The following is a 23,548-nucleotide window of genomic DNA, read 5'->3' as shown; positions in this document are numbered from 1 at the left end:
CCTGTGTTCCTCATGTCCTTTTCTAAAAATCCTCACCTAAATGTCCTGTCTGTTCTTTGCTCTATCTGCTCGGCATCATGTTTTGTCTTAATTCTGAGAAGGAGCTGGTAGCTGAACATTTATTGTAGAAAGAGATGTGTTTGGCTGAGCGAAACTTTTTTATTTTTGAGTGTAATATTTGCTTCAGGCATGAAGATCTCTCAGTGTTATTTCTGTAGTCTTTAAATAAATAGCCAAGCCATTAAATGGAGGAGAAAATACGTACTTCCAAATAAATCCTAAATCATGATAAAGGGTGTCATACCATGCCTAATGTTTAATAAACAGCTAGTATATTTTTAGCCAATAAACATATCAAGATAAATCAGTGACTTTACATAACATGCCATAATGTTTTAATGGGCATTTTATAATTTCAAATCAATTTTACTTTGGTATGTTAATTACTGTGGTTTATGTTTTGATGCCAACTCATTTCAAAAATTATTTTTAAAGAAATTGCATGTGTAAACTGCTCTCAATACATTTTTAACTATCATGCCTAAATTAAATACAAACTGCTGGTTTCTTTTCTACTCAAAGAAAAATGTATCAATCATTTAAGCCTAAATGATAAAATATTTTTAAAAGAAAGCCGTCTCAAGGAAATGCCACCAATTATAGTGGTTAGAATAGGAAATGCCACCAATTATAGTGGTTAGAATATTATTACATCAAATCATTCTTTCTTTCCTTTTTTTCTTTCTAATGATTTAATGATTTAGGAAGAAAGGGAATTGTATTGGGATGGAAGTCAGTGGGTACAAAGCAGAGGTCACATTTCTCACTTTTGTCTTTCAGATGGAACCCCTCTGAGCTGGTGGATTGGAAGAACCAATGAAGCACAAACTTACTGGGGAGGTTCTTTGCCTGATCCTCAAAAATGTACTTGTGGATTAGAGGGAAACTGCATTAATTCTCAATATTACTGCAATTGTGATGCTGACCGGAATGAATGGTGATTTCCATATAATTTCTTTATGCAAGATAAAGTTTTTTTTAAAAAAAATAATCATTCAAAGAATGTATAGTTAGGCAGATACTGAATAAACTAGTGCAATAAAGAAATTAAAGGTATGTTGGTTATAGAGTATACATCAATTCCAGTGATCAGTCTGCTGTTAATTGAGCTCACAATTTGAATTATATGATATTCCATTTATTTACTTGATAAACATCGAGATTATGTTACATTCTAGAAAAGACTTTTTTAGAACACCTTAAAAAGAGAAATCTATGTGGAGTCAGATTAAACTTTTAGTGTTAACATGCTTGCTGTGAAGAATATTCTCTCTTACTCAAACTGATTTTCCAAAATTTCTACTCCCTTTGGAAGATACTCTTTTTTTCTCATCAACTTCACGAAAATTGCCTACACAGTAATATTGTATTTTAAAATGTGAATGAAATGTTAATAGTAATGCTTAACAACAAATAATTAACTTGATCACCAGTAACTCTTCCAATGCATCCATAACATGTTATTAATTAAAAATAACTTTTAAAAATAAGATTTTGAAAACTTCTCATAATAAATTCTTATTATGGTGAAGTAGTTTGCGTAGAACTAACCCTTCTTGGATAAGTTTTATAAACTCAGGAAAAATATTGTAAAAACAACTACTTTTTGTAGTACCTCAGAGGAGCAACCAAATATAGGCAGAAATTGCCAGGGTTGGGTATCTCTGACCCTTGAAAGAAGGGAACCCAAGTGGGTGAGATATACATTTATATGCCTTTTCCTTTCAGGGAACTCACCAAATTACATGCCATGGGAAACCTAGAAGTCAAAGAGAATACTAGATTTATTTTTTTATTTACTTTTGTCTTCAGGTATCAGGTGACAGAGTTTGGGGATGCCAAAATGACTGGAAATTGAGGGATAAAGGGGAATTCCCAGAAAGGAGAAAGATACCTAGCAGGAGTTCACCATATAAGCTCTCTTCAGATCCTCAGCTGACCCTTGCACTGCACAGGCTGATAGGATCGAAAGTTAGGAGCAAAACTGACACAGGCCTGTCCTAATGAAGTTCAGTCACACATTGCATAATGACATTTTGGTCAGTGACAGACTGAATATACAACAGTGGAACCATAAGATTATAATAGAGCTGAAAAATTCCTATTACCTAGTGACACCGTAGTCATCCTAACCTCGTAGCACAGCACATTATCCATGTAGGAGCAGTAGGCCATACTGTATAGCCTAGGTGTGTGGTAGGTTATACCATATAGGTTTATGTAAATGCACTGTGTGACGTATTTGCACAATGATGAAATTACCTAACAACACATTTCTCATAATATATCCCTATCAAGTGGTACATGACTGTATAAAACCAAGCATCCACAATTTATTATGATAAGGTTGTGATTTGTCTGTGGAAACAAAATTAAAAGCTTGAGGGAACAATAACGAAATGCAGAACCTTTACAATGTATCGTTCATAACATCCAGAATATTATAACAATTACTGAATATTTCAAAAAAAGGGTAAACTTTGATCTAAAATCAAATTAAAATCAGTTATTAAAATAAACTCTGGGACACTGATGTTTGAATTAGCAGGCAAAAACTTTGAAGCAATCTGTAAACATGTTTGAAGACTTAAGAGTAAAAATAATCACAGTGAGTGAACAGAAGGTATTTTAAGCAGATAAATGAGAACTATGTTTAAAAAACAGATGTAAATTTTGCAAGAGCAAGTTACAAAATCTGAAAAAAAAATCTAACAGAAATTCTTCAGGCTAAAGAGAAACAACACCAGGTGAAAACTTAATCTTCAGTAAGAAATTAATAACACTGGAAATTGTAAATACGTTGGTAAATATGAAAGCCAGGGCTTAAACTCTTCTCTCAATTAAAAAAATAAATTCACTGTTTGATTATAAAGTTTGTAACACATGGATTTAAAATATTTTATGACAATGGCACAAAGAACAAGTATGTGTGTGTGCATAGGTGGGGAGGTTGTATTAAATTATCCCATAGCAAGCTTCTGACATTTTATTTTGTTATACAACGTAAACTCTAAGTAGACTGTAATAAATTAAGAATGCATTTTGTGATCTGTAAAGCAAACATTAAAATACAATAAACGGAGGGATAGCTAAAAAGTGAATAGAGAAAATAAGATTAAATACAAAAAATATGAAGTAAACTGAGAGGAAGCAGCCAAGGGAGAGCAGAAGGGTAAGAAATCATTTGAGGAAAATATGAGAAAAAATATCAAAATGGTAGAGCCAAAAACACAATATCGCTCATTATACTAAATGTTAATGCATTAACCATTCCAGTCAAAAAGTAGAAAATGGTCCATTAAATTTAAAAATCCCCAACCATGTTCTGATTTTAACATATGCTATATTTTATAGTCTGTATTTTAATGTCTACAGGAGACATTAAAATGTTACCATATTTTTGGGTGCTCGGATGAGCAATTAGATCCTTATTATTTTGTGTGTGTAAATTTAGTTCAGAACGTCTTGGTTCTGAAATGCAGTAATGACTGTTGTTTATTTTGTAATTATGTTAAAGAGATTAATTTAAACATTTTTGCTATTGCTACTGTTTTTTAGGACCAATGACACTGGATTTCTTTCTTACAAAGAGCATCTGCCGGTAACTAAGATAGTGATTACAGACACAGGCCGACCACATTCAGAAGCTGCTTATAAACTTGGGCCTCTGCTGTGCCGGGGAGACAGTAAGTGGTCACAATGTGTTTTATCACTTAAACATCTTGTCTCTATCACATAATAATTAATCAGACTTCTATTGTGAAAACTCATCAGCAAGGTCTGAAATATTATTTTAGTTAGTCAACAAATAAGTACCCCTATGAAGTGCAAAGCCTATGATAAATGCTGTGATGACAAACTCTGTTAAGATGCATAGAGAGGGCCGGCCCCGTGGCTCACTCGGGAGAGTGTGGCGCTGGTAGCACTGAGGCCGTGGGTTCGGATCCTCTATAGGGATGGCCAGTGTGCTCACTGGCTGAGCGTGGTGCAGACAACACCGTGCTGAGGGTTGTGATCCCCTTACCAGTCCAAAAAAAAAAAAAAAAAAATGATGCGTAGAGAAAGAAACCACTGGGCATCTCAATTTGATTCGTTCTAGCACTCCTAAATTTTTACATGCCATCATCCATGTAGGGGAGTCTCAATGCTGTACAAAATTGTTAAGAATTCGTGTGAATTTCCTACCGTTCAGGCTGGGGTAAAATTAGAACATCAATGGAATCAAATGTCAGCTTAATTAAACAATTTCAGCTTTTAAACTCAATTTTTTTTGTTTGTGTGTGTGTAAGTGTATGTTTACTTTAAACCAATAGGACATCTTGTTTTATGTATTCAATGTATTAACACTCTAAACCATAATTTTAAAATGTAAATATAGCTCCACAAATATATATATACATGTTTATATATATGTACATATATATGTATAGAAAACATATATATACACACACACATATTGAAATATATATGTCTGTTTTCAGCAGACAATAAAATGAGCATATGTATCCATTCACAGATTGTTAACCTCTCTGAAATCAGTTAGGTTAGAAACAGACGCATTAATTGTGTATGCTTTTAGTGTTTCTAGAACTTAAAATGAAAATAGAAGAAATATTTGTTTCCATTAAAAGCATACCCTGAAATAAAATTTTATTCTAGAGGCTCAACAGAAGAAGAGATCTGAGAATTCAGTGAATTTATGGAGATCCATGGCAGAAGTTGCTTAGTTAAAAAGCAAAGATAATACTGTCCTATAAAAAATTATGTTTACATTGTAATGAACTGTCTGCCATTATACCCACCATCTCTGATGTGTATCATCTCTTATTTCTGTTCTGCCAGCAAGCTCTCCCAGTAACATGAAGATGACACAGGTTATGGAGAGAAAAATTACATGCAAAGAGATGAGGTTGTAAACTCAGGGTGAACCAGGGAGTGTAACCATTTTTCATGGCTGTAGAGAAAATGTTCTATACATCACATGCACTCTTCAGTGCTTGCTCTGATCTTAACACTGCAGGGACCCAGGTTGACTTCCTCTGTTTTCCCTATTCCATTTATTACAATCCTTGGAAATTGGTCTGCTCTGCTTTGATGGAGTCACTGCCAACTCTATCCCTCAGAACCTCTTTCTCCCAGACTTCATGCCATCATTTTAACACATAACATTCTTTTACTTAGAGCAGTGATTCTCCATCCAAGGTGATCTTGTGAACATTTGGCAATGTCTGGAGACAGTTTTGGTGGTTACAACTCTGGCGGGAGGGATGCTACTGGTATCTAGCAGGAGAGGCCAGGGATACTGCTAAATATTTTATAATGCGTGAGATAGCTCTGCACAGCAAAGAATTATCTGGTCCAAACTGTCAAGAGCGCTGCTGAGGTTGAGAAACTAGAGCACTGAACTGTTGTGACCATGAATGTCCAGAGGAGAGCAGCAACATTAGCAATAAGAAAAATAGTTTCACTTATTTAGAGACCTGCTAATTAATATCTGACTTGTTAATGAGACAGTAATTGAGTAATTGGCCTTCTTTCCTCCTACATCTGTTTTTGGGGTAGAGGCTTGATGGAGTTTGGATGTATTGTTCTTCCAGGACTCATGGAAATCTGATCCCCAGTGTGGCAGTTTGAGTCACTGGGGCAGATCCCTCATGAATGGATTAGGGCTCTCCCTAGGTGGAGGGATTAATGAGTGAGTTCTCACTCTATTAGTTCTCCTGAGAGCTGGTTGTTTAAAAGACCCTGGCACCTCCTCTCTCTCTCTCTTGCTTCCTCTCGCCATGTGATCTGCTTGTACCTGCTGGCTGCCTGCCACTTTCCGCCATGAGTAGAAGCAGCCTGAGGCCTGTGCCAGATGCAGCTGTCCCAGAATCGTAAGCCAAATAAACCTCTGTTCTTTATAAATTACCCAGTTTCAGGTATTCTGTTATAGCAGCACAAACAGACTAATACAAGGCTCATCCTCACGAGAAGTCATAGGACTATTTTCTGCATGAAGGGCTCTTGTTCACTTTCTCAGTCACAAGAGCAATGGCTGCAAAACAACAAATACCCCTTTTATCTCTAGGGAAATCTGCACTCCTTAAGGTGCAATGCCCTAGGCACTTTTTCTTTTCTTTTCAAGTGAGATACACTGGGAAGATATGTGGCTTAAGACATAGGATCGTGCATAGTGGGTCTTATAAACAGAGGAAAGGTGTGTAGACATTATACTAAAGGCATCAGGACTGGGCATTGAATAATTCCAGGCTGAGAAATAGTTTAATTCTCATGATCCAAGTGAAAGCCTGAAGATTAGTTAGAAACCTAAAGACTAGTGAAGCAATCTTTAATGTAAGACAAGGAACAATAATGAGGGCTAGGAAATGGTTGTCATGGTGCTTAAAGAAGGGGATTAACTGGAGAGGTAATTCAGTATGATTTAGATGGAAAGCTGAGAGTTAAAGGTCTGAAGATGATCTCCAGCTTTCTGATTTGAACAAAACTGCTAGTGCCATCCACTGAGACAAGAGATTTTAAAATTTTCTTTGAACAGAAAAAATGGAAAGATGAGAATACAAAGAAATAGTACTTTGGTTTTCTCACACAAACTAAAGGTGTTAGAAATTTTTTATCTAGCCATGTTTTCCTAGGGGAGAAGACAGAAACTTTGAGAAAGCGGGATGGACAAAAATGAGTAAGGGACCTACTAATTAATTGATACCGTCTTTTTCCAAATCCTTCTTTTCATTTTGTTTTTAACATAGGTGGGTCTTAAATTCTGTGTTACTGCAGTTACTATTGTTGATTTCAGAAGTCATAGATAACATCAGTAGGTATTTTACCCAAAGTACAAAGGATATGAATGATAAATCTGCCTTGTAAAGTTGTTCTTCAGACACAAAACTTAGTAAATATTATTATCCTTAATTAATTTATATAAAAATATGGAAAAAATCTTTTGAATAGATAAATAAAAAGTAACAGAATTCAACATCCTATTTATGATTAAAAGCCTAGCAAACTAGGAACTAAAGAGAACTTCCTCAATGTAATATAAAGGGCATCTATGAAAATCTGGTAGTTAATATCATGTTGCATAGCCAACAACTTAAATACTTTCCCTCTGAGATCAGGATCAAGGCAAGAATGTTTGCTCTCACCAATCCTATTCAACATAACAGATGGTCCTAGCACATGTAATAAGTCAAGAAAAGGAATTCAAGGCATAAAGATCAGAAAGGAAGAAATGAAATGTCTCTATTTACAGATGACATGATTTTCTAGGTAGAAAATCCTAAAGAATTTATAAAAACAAAATAAGTGAATTTAGCAAGGTTACAGAATACAAGGTCAATATACAAAAGTAGATATTATTACTATATGCTAATAGTGAAAAATTATAAATCAAAATGTTAAAAGTGCCTTTTACAGTAGCACCAACAATATGAAATACTTCAGTGTAAATATAACAGAATTACAAAACACTAATGTGAAACAATTAAAGAACTAAATAAAAGAATATACTCATGGATTGGAAGACTTGATATTAAGATATTAATTTTCCTAAAATTGATATGTAGATTGAAGATAACACTGATCAAAACACAGCAGGTATTTTTTTTTTTTTGGTGGAAATTGGCAAGCTTATTCTAAAATATATATAGAAAAGCAAAGAAACTAGACTAGCTAACATATCTTGAAAAATAAAGTTTGAGATGTATACTACCTGATTTTAAGACTACAATATTCAAAGCTTTGTGGTATTGACATCAAAATAAACAAATAGATTAATGGAATTTAATGAAAAGCCCAGAAATACACCTACATATACATGGCTGATGAATTTTTGACAAAACTGTCAAGTCAACTCAATTGTGGAAGGATAGTCCTTTTCAAGAAACGGTGCTGGAACAATTAGAATCCATTTGAAAAAAAGAGAAGGGAAAAAATCTCAACTCATACTTCAAAGTAGATATAGATACAAAAATTAACTTAAGATTGATCATAGAGAAATGTAAAACCACAAACTGTAAAATTCCTCTAAGAAAATCTTAGTGACCTTGAATTGGGCCTAGATTTCTTAGATATAACACTAAAGGTACACTCCATAAAATAATAATAATAAAAAAGATAAATCGGGTTTTACCAAAATCAAAATGTCTGTATTTAAAATGATGCTGTCAAGAAAATGAAAAGAAAAGCCACACACTGGGAGAAAATATTAGCAAAATACATATTTTATAAAAGCTAGTATCTAGAATATATAAAGAACTCTTTTACCGTGCAATAATAAAAACAATTAAATAAACAAACAGGCAAGAGATTTGCACATACACTTCATCAGAGAAAATATATGGATTTCAAAGTAGCATTTAAAAAGATCCTCAACATCATTGGTCATTAGGGGAATGTAAAATAATACCACAATGACATGCCAGTGTACAACCATTAGAATGGCTTTATAATAATAACAAAAGAACTGACTATATTAAGTGATGGTGAAGATGCAGAGCAGCTGAAACCCTCATACATTGCTGCTGCAAATGCGAAATTGTGCACCACTTTGGAAAATAGTTGGGCAGTTTCTTGCGATGTTAAATACATGTTTACCACATGACCCAGCAATCCTTCTTAGGATTTTATCCAAGAGAAATAAAAAATCTGAATGCAATGATTTAGATTGGCTTTATTCAGTCTTCGAAAACTGGAAACCACCCAAATGTCCATCAACTAGATGGATACACATTCCACGTTACTGTGATGTACCCACAACATACAGTGGAATACTACTAAGCAGTAAAAAGGAATGGACTGTTGATACATGCAACAACATGGATGAATCTCAATTACAATACGCTAAGTGAAAAGGCAGACTCGAAAAGCTACAGGCTTTGAATGATTCCATTTTTAAGATATTCTGGAAAAGTCAAAACCATAGGAACAGAAAAAGGATCTCTGTTGCAAGAGCCTCAAGGTAAGAGGAATTTTACAAAGGGACACAAGCGAAGTTCTGTCAGGTGAAGGAAATGTTCTGTATCTTGAGTGTGGTCGTGGTTTTGTGGCTTTATGAATTTGTCAAAATTTTCTAGAACTGTTAACAAAAAAGGCTCAATTTTATTGCATGCAAATTATCCTTCAGTTCATCTGACAAAAAACCAAAAAACAAAATGATAGTGTGGTTGCATAATTTATTTATCTATCTATCTATCTATTTATTTATTTATATGTACATATTTTCTTTTTCTTTCCTCCAGGATAATTAGTATATTCAGCATTACCAAAGTAATCATTTTTTGTGGGCCTTTACCAATTTCTTGCTAAAATTCCTCCCCCTGCCCCTTTCTCACCTCTGGTGACCTCAGTACTGTTCTTTCCTTTTGAAGGTTCAATGTATTATTGTGATCATTGTATCTTTCCTTCTTTCTTTCTTTTTTATTTATTTATTTATTTATTTATTTATTTTTAAGCTTCCGATTATGAGTGAGAACATGCAGTATTTCTATTTCTGTGCCTGGTTTATTTCACTTAACATAATTTTCTCTAAGTTCTTCCATGATACTGTGAATGGTAGAATTTCTTTCTTTCATAGCATAGTATTCCACTGAGTATATACACCACATTTTCCTTATCTAGTCATCCATTGATGAACATTTAGGTTGGTATCAACTCTTGGCTATTGTAAATAGAGCTGTGATAAACATGGGAGTGCAGGTATTCCTTCGATCATGATGATTTCTATCCCTCTGGGTATATACCCTATGGTGGGATTGCTGGATCATATGGCAGGTCTATCTGTTTGTTTGAGGAACCTCTACACTGTTTTCCATAACTGCTGCACTAATTTACAGCCCCACCAACAGTGTAGGAGGGTTCCCTTTTCTCTGCATCCTTGCAAACATTTGTTATTCTCTGTCTTTTTGATAATAGCCAGTCTGAGGTAAGATGATATCCCAATGTGGTTTTGATTTGCATTTCCCTATGATTAATGATATTGAGTATTTTTTCACGTGTCTGTTGGCCATTTGTATTCCATCCTTTGAGAAATACCTATTCAGCTCCTTTGCTCATTTTTTAATCAGGTTTTTTTGTTGTTGTTGTTTGTTTTTTAACTATTATTTGGGTTCCTTGTATATTTTGGATATTAATCCCTTGTCAAATGCATAGTTTGCGAATATTTTCTACCATTCTGTTGGTTGTCTTTTCGCTTTGCTAATTGTTTCTTTTACTGTGCAGAAGATTTTTAGTTTGATATAATCCCATTTGTGTATTTTTTTCTCTCGTTGTCTGTGCTTTTGGGATCATATTCGTAAATTCTTTGCCCATTCCTACCTCCTGAAGTGTTTTCCCTATGTTTTCTTTTAGGAGTTTTATAGTTTCAGGTCTTATATCTATGTCTTTAATCCATTTTGAGCTGATTTTGGTATATGGCGAGAGGTATAGGTCTAGTTTCATCTTTCTGCATATGGATGTCCAGTTTTCCAAGCACCATTTATTGAAGAAGCAGTGTTTTCTCCAATGCATGTTCTTAGTGTCTTTGTCAAAGATAAGTTGGCTGTAATTATACAGGTTGATTTCTGGATTCTCTGTTCTGTTCCAATGGTCCAAGTGTCTGTTTTTATGCCAGTACCATGCTGTTTTGGTTACTGTAGCTCTTTGTAATATAATTTGAAGTCAGATAGTGTAATGTCTCTGGCTTTAATTTTTTTGCCCACTTGATCATGGTGTATAATTTTTTTGATGTGTTGCTGTATTCTGTTTGCTAATATTTTCTTGAGGATTTTTGCATCTATGTTCATCAAAGGTATTGGTCTATAATTTTCTTTTTTTTTGTTGTGTCTTTGTCTGGTTTTGCTGTAAGGTTAATTCTGGCCTCATAGAATGAGTTTGGGAGAATGGCCTCCATTTCAATTTTCTGGAATAGTTTGAAGAGAATTGATATTAATTCCACTGTAAAGGTTTGGTAAAATTCAACAGTAAAGCCATCCAGTCTTGGGCTGTTCTTTGTTCGGAGACTGCTGATTACTGCTTCAATCTCATTGCTTGTTATTGGTCTGTTCAGATTTTCTATGTCTTCTTGGTTCAGTATTGGTAGTTTGTATGTTCTAGAAAGTTATTCATTTCCTCCAAGTTTTCATATTTGTTGGCATATAGTTGTTTATAATAGTTTCTAATGATTCTTTGTATTTTTGTGGTATTGGTTGTAATGTCTCCTTTTCATTTCTAATTTTTGTTATTTGAGTCTTCTCTCTTCTTTTTTTTAGTTAGCCTGGTTAATGGTTTGTCTGTTTTATTTATCTTCTTAAAAAATCAACCTTTCGTTTCATTCTTTTGTGTCATTTTTTGGGTTTCTGTTTCATTTAGTTCTGCTCTGATCTTTATTATTTCTTTTTTATTTTTTGTGTGTGACCGGTAAGGGGATTGCAACCCTTGGCTTGGCGTCGTCTGCACCGCACTCAGCCAGTGAGCGCACCGGCCATCCCTATATAGGATCCAAACCCTGCGGCGAGAGCGCTGCTGCGCTCCCAAGCGCTGCACTCTCCCGAGTGCGCCACAGGGCCGGCCCTTTATTATTTCTTTATATGTGCTAATTTGGGGGTTGGACTTTTTGGATTTGGGGATTGGATTTTTGTTTTTTTAGTTCTTTGAGGTATAGTGTTAGGTTCTTTATTTGAAGTCTTTCTGTTCTTTTGATGGAACTGTTTATTGCAGTAAAATTCCCTTTTAGTATTGCTGTTGCTGTATACCATAGGTTTTGCTGTGATGTGTCTTTATTCTCATTAGGTTCAAGAAATTTTTTTATTTCCTGTTTAATTTCTTCTTGGACCCATATGTCATTCAGGAGCATGTTGTTTAATTTCCATGTGTTTCTGTAGATTCCAGTGTTTTGCTTGTTATTGATTTCTAGTTTTAATCTGTTGTCATCTAAAAAGATACTTGAAATGATTTTAGGGTTTTTTTTCTTTAATTTGTTGACATTTGATTTGTAACCTAACATGTGATCTATATTCTGGAGAATGTTCCATGTGTGGATGAGAATGTATGTGTTCAAATATGAACACATTTTGCTTGAAAGCAGTTCTGTGTTTGTTGGATGAAATGTTCTATAGATATCTGCCAAGTATGACTGGTCTAAAGCATGGTTTAAATCCTGTGTTTCTCTATTTATTTGTTAACTAAATGATCTTTCCAATGTTGAGAGAGGGGTTTTCAGGTCCCTAACTATTATCGTGCTGGGGTCTATCTCTTTCTTTATGTCTAATAGTGTTTGCTTTATATATCTGGGTGATCCCTTGTTGGGTACATATGTATTTGTGATTGTTATGACTTCCTGCTTGATAGATCCCTTTATCATTATATAATGGCCTTTGTCTCTTTTTATCATTTTTTATTTAAATCTATTTCATCTGATATAAGAATAGCTACTCTTGCCCATGTTTGATTTCCATTTGTGTGGTATATGTTTTTGCATCCCTTCACTACCAGTCTGTGTGTGTCTTTACAGGTGAGGTGAGTCTCTTGTAGACAGCATATAGTTGGATCTAGCTTTTTAACCCAATCAGTCAGTCTGTGTCTTTTGAGTGGGGAATTTAATCCATTTACATTTAGTGCTGTTATTGAAAAGTACTGTCTTACTACTGACATTTAATTGTTTTTCCTATGGTTGATTTATATATATTTTGTTCTTTTCTTTCTCTTTAATTGTGTATCTTCAGTATTCATTGGTGTTTTGAGGTGGTATAGTATAGTTTCTTTCTATTTCTAGTTTGCATATCTTCTTTACCAGTGATGTTTGTTTCTTCTTGTGTATTCATGGTTGTGATTATTTTTTTTGGGGTCTCAGGTGCAGGCCTCTCTTAAAGATTTCTAGTAGAGCTGGTTGTTTGGTAGTGAAATCCTGCAGCTTTTGTTTATTTGGGAAATATACTATTTCCTTTCATTTCTGAAGTATAGCCTTGCTGAGTATAGTGTTCTTGGCTACAGTTTTATTTTTTTCTTTTAGTACTTTGAATATATCAACCCATTCTCTTCTGGCTTGCAGGGTTTCTGCTGAGAAGTGTGCTATTAGTCTGATGAGGACTCCCTCATAGGTGACTTGATGTTTTTCTCTTGCTGTTTTTAGGATTATCTCTTTGTCTTTGACTTTTTACAGTTTGACTGCAGTGTATTTCAGAGAGGACCTTTATGGACTGAATGTGTTTGGGGATCTTTGAGTGTCTTGGATCTGGAAGTCTGTATCTCTAGCAATACCTGGGAAGTTTTCTCCTATTACTTCATTCAATATGTTTTCAATGCCTATTCCTTTCTTCTCCCCTCCTTAACACCCATGGTTCAAATGTTTGTGTGCCTAAGGTAGTCTGCTAGCTCTTAGATTTTCTTCATTTTTTAAAACTACTATTATTATTTTGTCTGCTTGGGTTATTTTGAAGAGACAGTCTTCAAGATCAGAAATTCCTTCTTCTGCTTGCTCTAGCCTGCTGCTAATGCTCTCAGTTGCAGTTTTTATTTCATTGAATGAGTCTTTATGTTCCAGGAGTTTTGCTACATTCTTTTTATGGCATTTATCTCTTTGTAAATTTTCTCCTTCATGTCCTGGATTTTTAAAAATTTCATTTGGTTTTCTAACTGAATTTTCTTGTATCTCACTGAGTTTCTATAAGATTGTTACTTGGGATTCCTTTTCAGACTTTTCATGGGTTTCCTGTTGTTTTGGGACTGGTATTTAAGAATTATAGTATTCTGGGCCGACCCTGTGGCTCACTTGGGAGAGTGTGGTGCTGGGAGTGCAGCAGCGCTCCCGCCGCGGATTTGGATCCTATATAGGGATGGCCAGTTCGCTCACTGGCTGAGCGCGGTCACAAAAAAGGACAAAAAAAAAAAAAAAAAGAATTATAGTATTCTTTTGGCAGAGTCATACTTTCTTGTTTTTTCATGTTTCTAGCATCCCTACATTGTTTTCTCATCTGATGGAGCAGTTGCTCCTTCTATTAGTCTGGAGTGGCTTTTGAGGAGAGAGACTCCTTCCTGTAGATTTGTTATATATTGCACATTGTGTGTGGTCTTTTAGTTTTGGTTCATGGTAGGCTCAGTAGTTTCAGTAGTTCTGGGTAGACTCAGTAGTTCCAGGGGGCACTGGCAGCTATGTCTGTGGCTGGCACCATGTGCACAGCTGGACCCACAAGGGCAGATGAGGGCTGTGCAGGCAGTCAGGAAAGCTAGGACCCTGTGGGTGGCTAGACAGCTGGGCCTGCAGGGGCAGGTGGGGCCCTGCAGGCAGGTATGGCCATGTGGACAGCTGGGGCTGTATGGGTGGCCAGACAGCAGGGCCCACATGGGTGGGTGGGGCCACATGGGCAGCTGGGTGGGTGGGGCCCTGTGGGCAGCTAGACTGCTGGGCCTGTGTAGGTGGGGCTGGCTGTACAGATAGATGCCTGTGCCCACACAGGTGGGTGAGACTATGCAGGCAGCTGGAAGGCTGGGCCCAGGTAGGTGGGTGGGGCTTCATTGGTGGTCAGGTGGTTGGGGTCATTTGGGGCTGCATGGGCAGCTGGAATGCTGGAGCCTTGCAAGTGGCTGACAGCACACAGTTGACTGGGCTGGGCCGTGTGGGTGGTGTCTGCCATGTGGTGGGGTGCACTGTGCGGGATGAACTCCTATGTGGGAAGAAGGGCTATGGCTCTGGGACTAGACAGTGGCGTAGGCAATCAAGGTGGTGGTGGGGGTGGGCTGGGAAAGGAGCAAGAGGAGGCTTACCACTGGGAAGTGCTCACAGTGGAACAGATTCTTTCCACGGCAGGGGAGAATTCCTCCTGGCTGATCTTTGTGCCAGAGACATGGCGGTGGCTGAAGCCAAGTGCCTCTTTCTCGTCTACCCCACTCCGCTCGGTTTTCCTCCTTACCAGGCTCCTGCTGCCTTCCCATGCTCTCCCTGCATTGCTCTCCCCTGTACTTAGCTGTTCGTTCCTTGCTCTTGTTCCTTTCTGGGGGAAGACTGCACATTGGGCACATCTAGTCTGCCACTTGACCCATCCCTCCTTCATGTTGCTTAATTTACAAAATTGGGTCATTAAAAAATACTAGAAATAAACTCATAGAACAGTAAAGGTTCTAGTAACATGGGTATTGTCCAGTTCTCCAGGACACGTCCAGAGTCCTGCTGAATATATTTCTAACTTATATTAACTTTAGAAATAAAAGGGTCAAAGGAAAGAATCCAAGGGAAAACATCTGAGTTTATCAGTTAGCAGAACTAACTGATGTACTTTTCTATCTTCTCAGTCTCCTATGGGCTGTGGGAATATCTTTATTTTTGAGGTACCAATGAAAAGTCTTCTACACTAATAATTTCTCGACTTAAGCATGCATAAGAATCACCTGTAGATCTTGTTATAACACAGGTTTCTGCACCTCATCCTGATTCAGGAGGTGTGGGTAGGAGCATTTCTAACAAGCTTCCACATGTGATGCTGTCGGTGTGTGGACAACTCTGTGTAGTGCTGCCCTAGGCCAGTGTGGTTCACAGGCTGGTGACAGGCTAGACATTTTTTGGTACCAGTTAATGATGAGGTTAGTACATAAATTCAGAGTAAGTTTTTAGAATGATTTATGTCAACCCAAGAGAGTAATTTATGTCTGTTGAACACAGTAATAATAAAAAATGGACTAGGAATGAAATTTTGTATGCCTTTGTTTTTCTCATTCAATTTTTCTAGCAATTTGTTTTTATCTTGTTTTTACAAAAGCATCAATTCATGATGGATTAGGGAGAGAACTAAAGCATGTTCTTCTCTACTGATTGTTTGAGAATCACAGCTCAAGGTCAGCTGTTGATTTGGATCTGAAGTGAACCAATAGTGCTGAGGTAGGGCCTGAAAGTGTCCTAACTGTACTTGTGGTATCTTCAGATGCCTCCCCCAATGCTAAGGAGAAAGAGTAGAAGTCCAGTATTGACACATAGGATTATTATTGTTAATTTTTTTTTTTTGACATGCATTTATGGGAACCTTTTGCTACTTGGGTTTTGGCGCACAAAGAAAATTCCTGGACCACGATGGCTTTGGGCTCCACTTCCTCACTTACTCTCATCTGTAACATCTCCCCAGTTCTTTTACTGAATCCTTCCACATTCGATTAAAACCTTTCCTCTATAAAGCCTTCCACAGATCTCTAAAGGATATAGTCCTTCTGCACGCTAAAACATGTTGAACATATTACAAAGATATATTTCTCATACTGGCTTTGAATTATTCCTGAGCACCTCAAGAGCAGGGTTCATTGATCATTTATTCCTGTTTTCCTGATACCTAGTACATTACCTGTTACATAAAATATAATAAATAGCAGTTTTATGAAAGAATGAGAATGATACATGAAACATCTAAAGAGACCTGTAACTTGTGAGTTATTAGTAAGAGACAGGAATAAGTTTTTGATTGTATAAGCAATTAAGTGATAAGCAGATATATACTTTTAATGTAAGGAGTTTGTATTTTTTTTCTTGAGATTGATGGTGATTTCAAAAAACACATAGTGCAAAGAATATCTAGTTCCATCTGAATTATTTCTCATCAATGTACCTGGCCTTGTGGCAGTGAAAGTGCTTTCAAATAAGAACATGATTTTACTTAATATTAATGCTTTCACTTTTACTCTTTTAATAATATCGTGCCTTTATAAAATTGAAATGCTTTTTACTTCCTGGAGAAAATATTATTTTATGGTCCATTTTACTTTGTTTTGTTTTTTGTTCATTTGATAAAACATTCATTACTATCCAGTAGTTGATAGTCAAGAAACCTCATAAATATGAGAGAACAAAATTCTTTCCACAATTTTCAAAATATTTCCATTTTGGGACTGAAAATCCTGATATTCTCGGGGACTTACTATCCTTTTGTGACAGTTCTATGTATCTTTAATTTATTGTTTTAAATATTAAATATTAACAATTTATACAGAATAGTAAACTTTTTAAACTACACAGAAATGTCAAAGATAAAAGTACAAAAATCATCAGGGATCACAGAACTCAGAAATACTGATTAACATCAGGTGAGTACCATTCCAGACATTGCTTAGATATCTCTCGTGCAGGGTTCCCAGCTTTGGCGCTCTTGACATTTGGGCTGGATAATTCCTTGTTATGGTTGGGAGCTGTCCTGTGCATTGTCAGAGTTTAATAGCATCCCTGGTTTCTCCACACTAGATGCCGGTATCACCCTTCCTCCCACTGTGACAAACAAAACTGTCTCCACACAAGGCCAGTGTCCCCTGGGTGCAGAATTGCCTCAGGTGGAGAACCACAGCTCTAGAAAGAAGAATAGAAAAAGAGGTGGAGAAATAAATTTGTAAAACTTTTTAAGTGAAATTGAGAACGAGAAACCAAACTGAAGCCAAAGGAATTGCTTTATATTATTTAGCATGTTACTATCATTATTATATTATTAATATACTATTTATGCATCTAATAAATATACATTCAACTTTAGTGATCCCACTGAGCTTAAAAAATGAAAATTTTAAAAGATTAAAGTCACTACATTTTATATTAAATTCATTTAAAAATTTTAGACAATATTTATCTACACTGAAAAATGGGAGTACTTGTTTGTTCTCTCCTCTTCTTTTTCTCCTCACCCCAATTTGCTAGCTATGCTTATATTTGTATAATTGTTTATTTTTAAATGCTAATCACTAGTCCTATTATTGTAGCCTCTCTATTCTTGAATGTTTTTTATTTTGATTTATTTTTTATTGGGTTTTATTGTCAGGTGGTGGTTGTTTTGGGAGTGTTGCATTTCCTGAGTTTGCACATGCTAGAGAATATTTGTTGCCTTGGATTTCTAAAACCAATTCAGCTGGTTTAATTTTGTTTTTGTTTTTTAGTTACAGCTTTATCGAGATATAATTTCTATGCCTTGGAATTCACCCTTTTCAAGTGTACAATTTCATAACATTTTAATATATTTAGACATTTTAGTATATGACACAGCATTGAGCAACCATCACCACAGTTAGTTTGAGAACATTTTTGTCATCCCCAAAAGAAACCTGTTTTCATTTAGCAGGCATTCCCTATTTTACCCCAATCCCCACCCCAGCCCTAGGCAACCAGTTAATCTATTTTTTTTTTTTTAATGTCTACAGATTTGTTTATTCTGGGTATTTCATATAGATGAAAACACAAAATATGTGGTCTTTTGTGACTGGCTTTTTTCATTTAGTGTTATATTGCCAATGTTCATCCATGTTGTGGTATGTATCAGTACTTCATTCTTTTTTATGACCAAATAGTATTTCATTGCTTGAATATACCACATTTTGTTTATCCATTTATCCATTGATGGACATTAGGGCTGGTTCTACTTTTTGAATACTGTAAATAAGGCTGCTATGAACATCCATGTATAAGTTTTTTTGTAGACATCAATTTTCATTTCTCTTGAGTATATACCTAAGTATGGAATTTCTGGGTTATATGGTAATTCCATGTTTACCTGTTTAGGAACAGGTGTAACATTTTTGGGTCATGCTTTGCGACCTTCACCAGTTGTATGTATAATCCCAGTCTTCTCTTCACTGAGGAATGCCATCTTGTCTTCCACAGCTTTGCTATATATCTTTTTTGGTAATTACATTTCATTATGAAGTAGATATTGTTTTTGAAATTTTCTCCCCAAAAGGGCTCTTATGTGCTTTATTCTTAGAGTTCTTTCAAACTTGAGAATATCTGCCAGTTGCCTTAACACTTAAAAAAGCTATTTACATTATCTTTCCTTCAGAAGTTTCTGGACTTGCTTTTTTGTCTTCTGGTGTTGAAATCTAAGGCCAAACTGATTTCTCCACCTTGTAGGTGACTTGCTTTTTCTGCCTAAATACTTGAAGGAATAATTATCCTTAAAGATCAGTAATTCAACAAGGATGTTTCTGAGTGTGGTACATTTGGTATTAATTTTTCCTAAAATATATGTGATGTGCTAAAAGGTATATATACAGTTTATAAATTGTTAAAAGAGTTGCTGCAAATGTGGTCTAGATTTCTGCTCTCAGTTTATTAATCTGAACAAGATAGTATTTTTAATTCTTTGGCATTTGATCTTTTCAACCAATTTATTAAATGTGTTTCTTCTCGGTTAATTCATTGTATTAAAATTTTGTGTTTAATCAAAGCACCCCTAAAACCTACATAGTTAGAAAAGATTGTTTTAAGTTTCTTGTTCTAAGAAATTCTTCAGTCACTGAAATTAGTTTCTTTATTTTGTCTGCATCAGCTAATGCAGCTGTCGGAGAAATCACAGCTGCCAAGAATGCATTAAATAATCAAAGGAGCATGTGGGCAATAAATAACTTTTCAGGAGTTAGCCTCTTAAATGGGAAAAAGATATTGACTAGTGATTTGGTTAATTTCTCTTCCGTTTGACAGAGTTCTCTTCCATTTGGCAGACTACACATAAACCATTAAAAAAAGTGAGGATCAATTCCATTTTAACAGACAATAAGATAGTGTAATTTTGTTAGCTCCACTATGCTTGATAATCTTCCACCATTAGAATAAAAGTCTTTCTATTTTAATTTTTATATTGTATTTTATTTGGTTTCCTTTCTTTAATTTTCCTAAAATTTCTCCACCTTTTATCCCATCCTTTTCTTCCTCCTTTTCCTCTTCTTCCTCCTTTCTCTTCTCTGTTTTTCCTCTTTCCTTCCCTCTTTCTACTCGTTTAACAAGGATCTTGAGTGAATTTATTAGGATACATATAATATAACCAAGATGGGGTTACTTTAAGCTTTCTGATAGCTACAATGACAAAGGAAAACTTATTATTTTATTCAACATATATTTATTGATCCCCTGTATTGTGTCTTTCCCACACCCCCAGAGAGACACACACACACACAGACACACAGAGAAAGAGAAATGAACAACATAGTCAAAAATATCTGTATTCTTGGAGCTTACATTCTCTTGGAGATAGACAATAAACAAATAAATAAAATATATGGTCTAGTAGATGCAGGTAAGAGGGTGAAGGAAATAAAACTGAGGCAGGAATGGAGCAATTTTAAATAGGATGGTCATTTAAAGGCTTACTAAGAAGGTGGCATTTGAATAACAATCTCAAGGAAGTGAGGGAGCAAAGCATGTATATCTTTGAAAGAGAACTCCAGACAGGAAAGCACCAGAAGAACAGCACAGAGATAAGAGTATAGCCAGTGTGTTCATGGAACATCCAAATGGTCAAAGGGGAGAATGGTAGAAGTCGGAGAGGAACTAGTGGTCAGCTCGTGCAGGATTTTGAGACTTTTTTATTTTTTAACCTGAATGATATTGGAGAACGTTACAGAATTTTCAGCAGAGGAGTGGTATGATCTAACTTGTGTTTTAGTGAGGTTAAACAAGGTAAGACCAAAGCAAGGAGGGCATTTATGAGGCCATATCACCAACCCAGCTGAGAGGTGATGGTAGTTTGGACCATGGGTGCAATGGTGAGAGTTGCGATCTGGTAGAGATTAAAAGAAAAGCCAATAATATTTGCTGAGGAATTGATGTAGGTTGCAGAAGGAAGAGTCAAAACGACACCAAGATGTCTGATCTAAAAATCAGTTAGAGGGATATAATTGACATTAACTGAGAGGGGGAAGATTGCTGCTGGGGTCAAGGAGTTGCAGAGAAATATAAGGAGCTCAGTTTTTGGATGTATTAAGGTTGAGACGTCATTAGATATTCAGATAAAGAGGTGGCATTGTCAGTTTGAGAGTTCCAGGTGTCAGATATCTATTTAAAGTCATCAGCACATTTAAAACTACAAGACAGACCAGCTGGAATTATTGTGGATGGAGAGGTGTTATTGTGGATGCAGAAGGGTCTTGGGACATCCCAACGCTGATAGGTTGAGGAGATGAAGAGGAGGAAAGAAGAAAGCCTGGTAATTATACCACCAACGAAATGGGCAGAAGAGTGTGAGTATCCTGGACTCCAACTGAAGAAAATGTTTTAAGGAGAAGAGAACAATGAAATATGTTAAATGTTGACAGCTGAAGCAAGATAGGACGTAGAACTGATCATTGAATTTAGCAATGTGGAGGTCACTACTGACCTCGGTGATGGCTTGTTTTGGCAAGTGATTGGGGATAACAATCTGGAATAGATTTAAAAAATAGTAGGAGAAGGACAAAGTGGAGACATTTAGTGGTGAATGGAGGAGAAAGTAGGATCGCAAGATTGGGATTTCTAAGATGAGAGATTATTAGCATGTTTGTGTTGACTGGAGACATCCAGCAGATAAGTTCGTGGATTGGGGACAGTTGATCCACTGTAACAGGAGAGAACACAGAGTAGGTGATGGTGCAGGAAGGGGAGTAGGTGTGGTGGTTGGACTTTACAGAAAGTCTCTTCTGCCTTGTTCTCTTTTCTTAGCGAAGGTCCCTAGAGAAGTTTAAGAATGAGCAGTGAGATGTTTTATGTTGAGGGAGAGGAAGGGTGTGAAATACCTCTAAGAGCGTGGGACAGTGAAGGCATTAGGGAAAATGTGATAGCAGGTTAGTATTTAGTGCTCACATCTGGCATTATATTATATCTAATATGTATTTACGTATGGTGTTCTTTAAAAGATATGTACATTTATATACAACCATATATAAGGATTTGTAATTAAGTCCTATATGCAGGAATCATTAGGCAGTATGTATATTATGAATAATGTACTAGTTTTTATTTTCAATTATTATGGCCCAGAAGATTAACTAATTAATTAATATGTAAAGTTATTCTCTGTGCTTGGAAAAAATTCAATGTGACAAATTACAATGGGCTATATATAATGGACCAATGTGTGGATGTGCCTACTTAAAAACAGTCATGTCTAGTGCATGAAAAAATGCTCAACATCACTAATCATTAGGGAAATGCAAATCAAAACCACATTGAGATATCATCTCACCTCAGTTAAACTGGGCATTATTAAAAAGACTGAGAATAACAAATTCTGGTAAGGATGTGGATGGAGAAAGGGGAACTCTTCTACACTGTTGGTCTAACTATAAGAATAGTACAGCCATTATGGAAAACAGTATGGAGATTTCTCAGATTACTACAGATAGAATTACCATATGATCCAGCAATCCCACTCCTGGGTTTATACACAAAGGAATGGAAATCATCATGTTGAAGGGATACCTGCATGCTGACATTCATTGCAGCTGTATTTGCAATAGCCAAGATATGGAACCAACCTAAGTGCCCATCAATGGATGACTGGATAAGGAAAATGTGGTATATATACACCATGAAGATGGTATATATACATCTTTTTCAGCCATGAAAAAGAATGAAATTCTGCCATTTGCAGCAACATGGATGAACTTAGAGAAAATTATGTTAAGTGAAATAAGCCATACACAGAAAGAGAAATATTGCATGTCCTCATTCATAAGTGGGTGCTAAGAAGGAAGGAAGAAAGGAAGGAAGGAAGGAAGGAAGGAAGGAAGGAAGGAAGGAAAGAAGGAAGGAAGGAAGGAAAGACCATAATGATACATTGAACTTTCAGAAGGAGAGAACAAATGTATGGTTAACAGAGGTGGGAAAGGGGGAGGTAGGAGGGGTTAGGAAGAATTTAGGTAATGGGCACAAACAAAGAATAATTATGATTTATAATAATGAATTTGCTAATAATAATGATTTTATCATCACATATTGTACACAAGTAATAATAGTCAACACTGTACCCCCAAAATATGTATAATCAATTATGCTTTAATAAAATATTTAAAAATAAATAAAAAATTAAATATTAAATCAGTCATTTCTGTATTATAAAGTGCACAAAGACAGAAAGATATTAAGAGCTCTTCTACTTACAGTCAATTGCAGTGTTAAAATATTTGTTGAGAGACAATAATCTGAACTTCAAGTTATTTACAACTTTAACCATGTAAATAAAGGAGTCACACTTTTGTTAGCACACTTAGTTAATGAAGACCACACACTAATTAATTCTGATTGGGCACTTACTTGTTTTGTTTTGCTCAGACCAGAATGACTCTACTTTATGTCCATTGAATAACTAAATTTGGTCAAAACTGATCTATTGTTGGTTACTTTTCTTTTCAGATGAATAACTGGACTCAAATTTTATTGTGAGATATGTGTGTTAATGGAGAGAATCAATCTTGGGTAGACCAGATTTGTCTTGAATTTATAATATATTCCTCTTTATATATCAAAACGTTGTCATTCGTTAGTTCAAAATAGGTTGCTTCAAATAAAATGGGGATGTCACACTTGGAAGGATCTTTCTTCTGGTGCTTGACTCAACTCTGCACCCCTTTCTGCTTCACTCTGACCTTCATAGGAATGGTTGAGGGATAATGCAATGGCAAACTCAAATAAGCTTCACTCATCTCATTTATTGTTTTACATATCCTTTTACACCTAGACTAAAAGTAATTGGACGCTTGCTTCATGTATAAGTCCGTTTCTGTTGCTTATAACAGAATACCTGAAACTGGA

At 35.7% G+C, this 23,548-nt stretch overlaps 1 protein-coding gene across 6 annotated transcripts in view; it reads left to right on the top strand.

Annotated features, from left to right (window-relative positions):
* The window catches only part of CNTNAP4 (contactin associated protein family member 4), a 257,433-nt gene that overhangs the window by 194,187 nt on the left and 39,698 nt on the right, over nucleotides 1-23,548 (top strand). For all 6 annotated transcript variants that reach the window (XM_063110395.1, XM_063110396.1, XM_063110398.1 and 3 more), the window contains 2 exons: nucleotides 841-997; nucleotides 3,619-3,746. In XM_063110395.1, the coding sequence (XP_062966465.1) occupies nucleotides 841-997; nucleotides 3,619-3,746 (285 nt within the window). The remainder of the gene's footprint in view (nucleotides 1-840; nucleotides 998-3,618; nucleotides 3,747-23,548) is intronic.

The sequence above is a fragment of the Cynocephalus volans genome, chromosome 10 (assembly GCF_027409185.1).
Source record: "Cynocephalus volans isolate mCynVol1 chromosome 10, mCynVol1.pri, whole genome shotgun sequence".
Lineage (NCBI taxonomy): Eukaryota > Metazoa > Chordata > Mammalia > Dermoptera > Cynocephalidae > Cynocephalus > Cynocephalus volans.
Note: the sequence above shows the minus strand (reverse complement) of the source record. Positions and strands in the feature narration are given on the sequence as shown.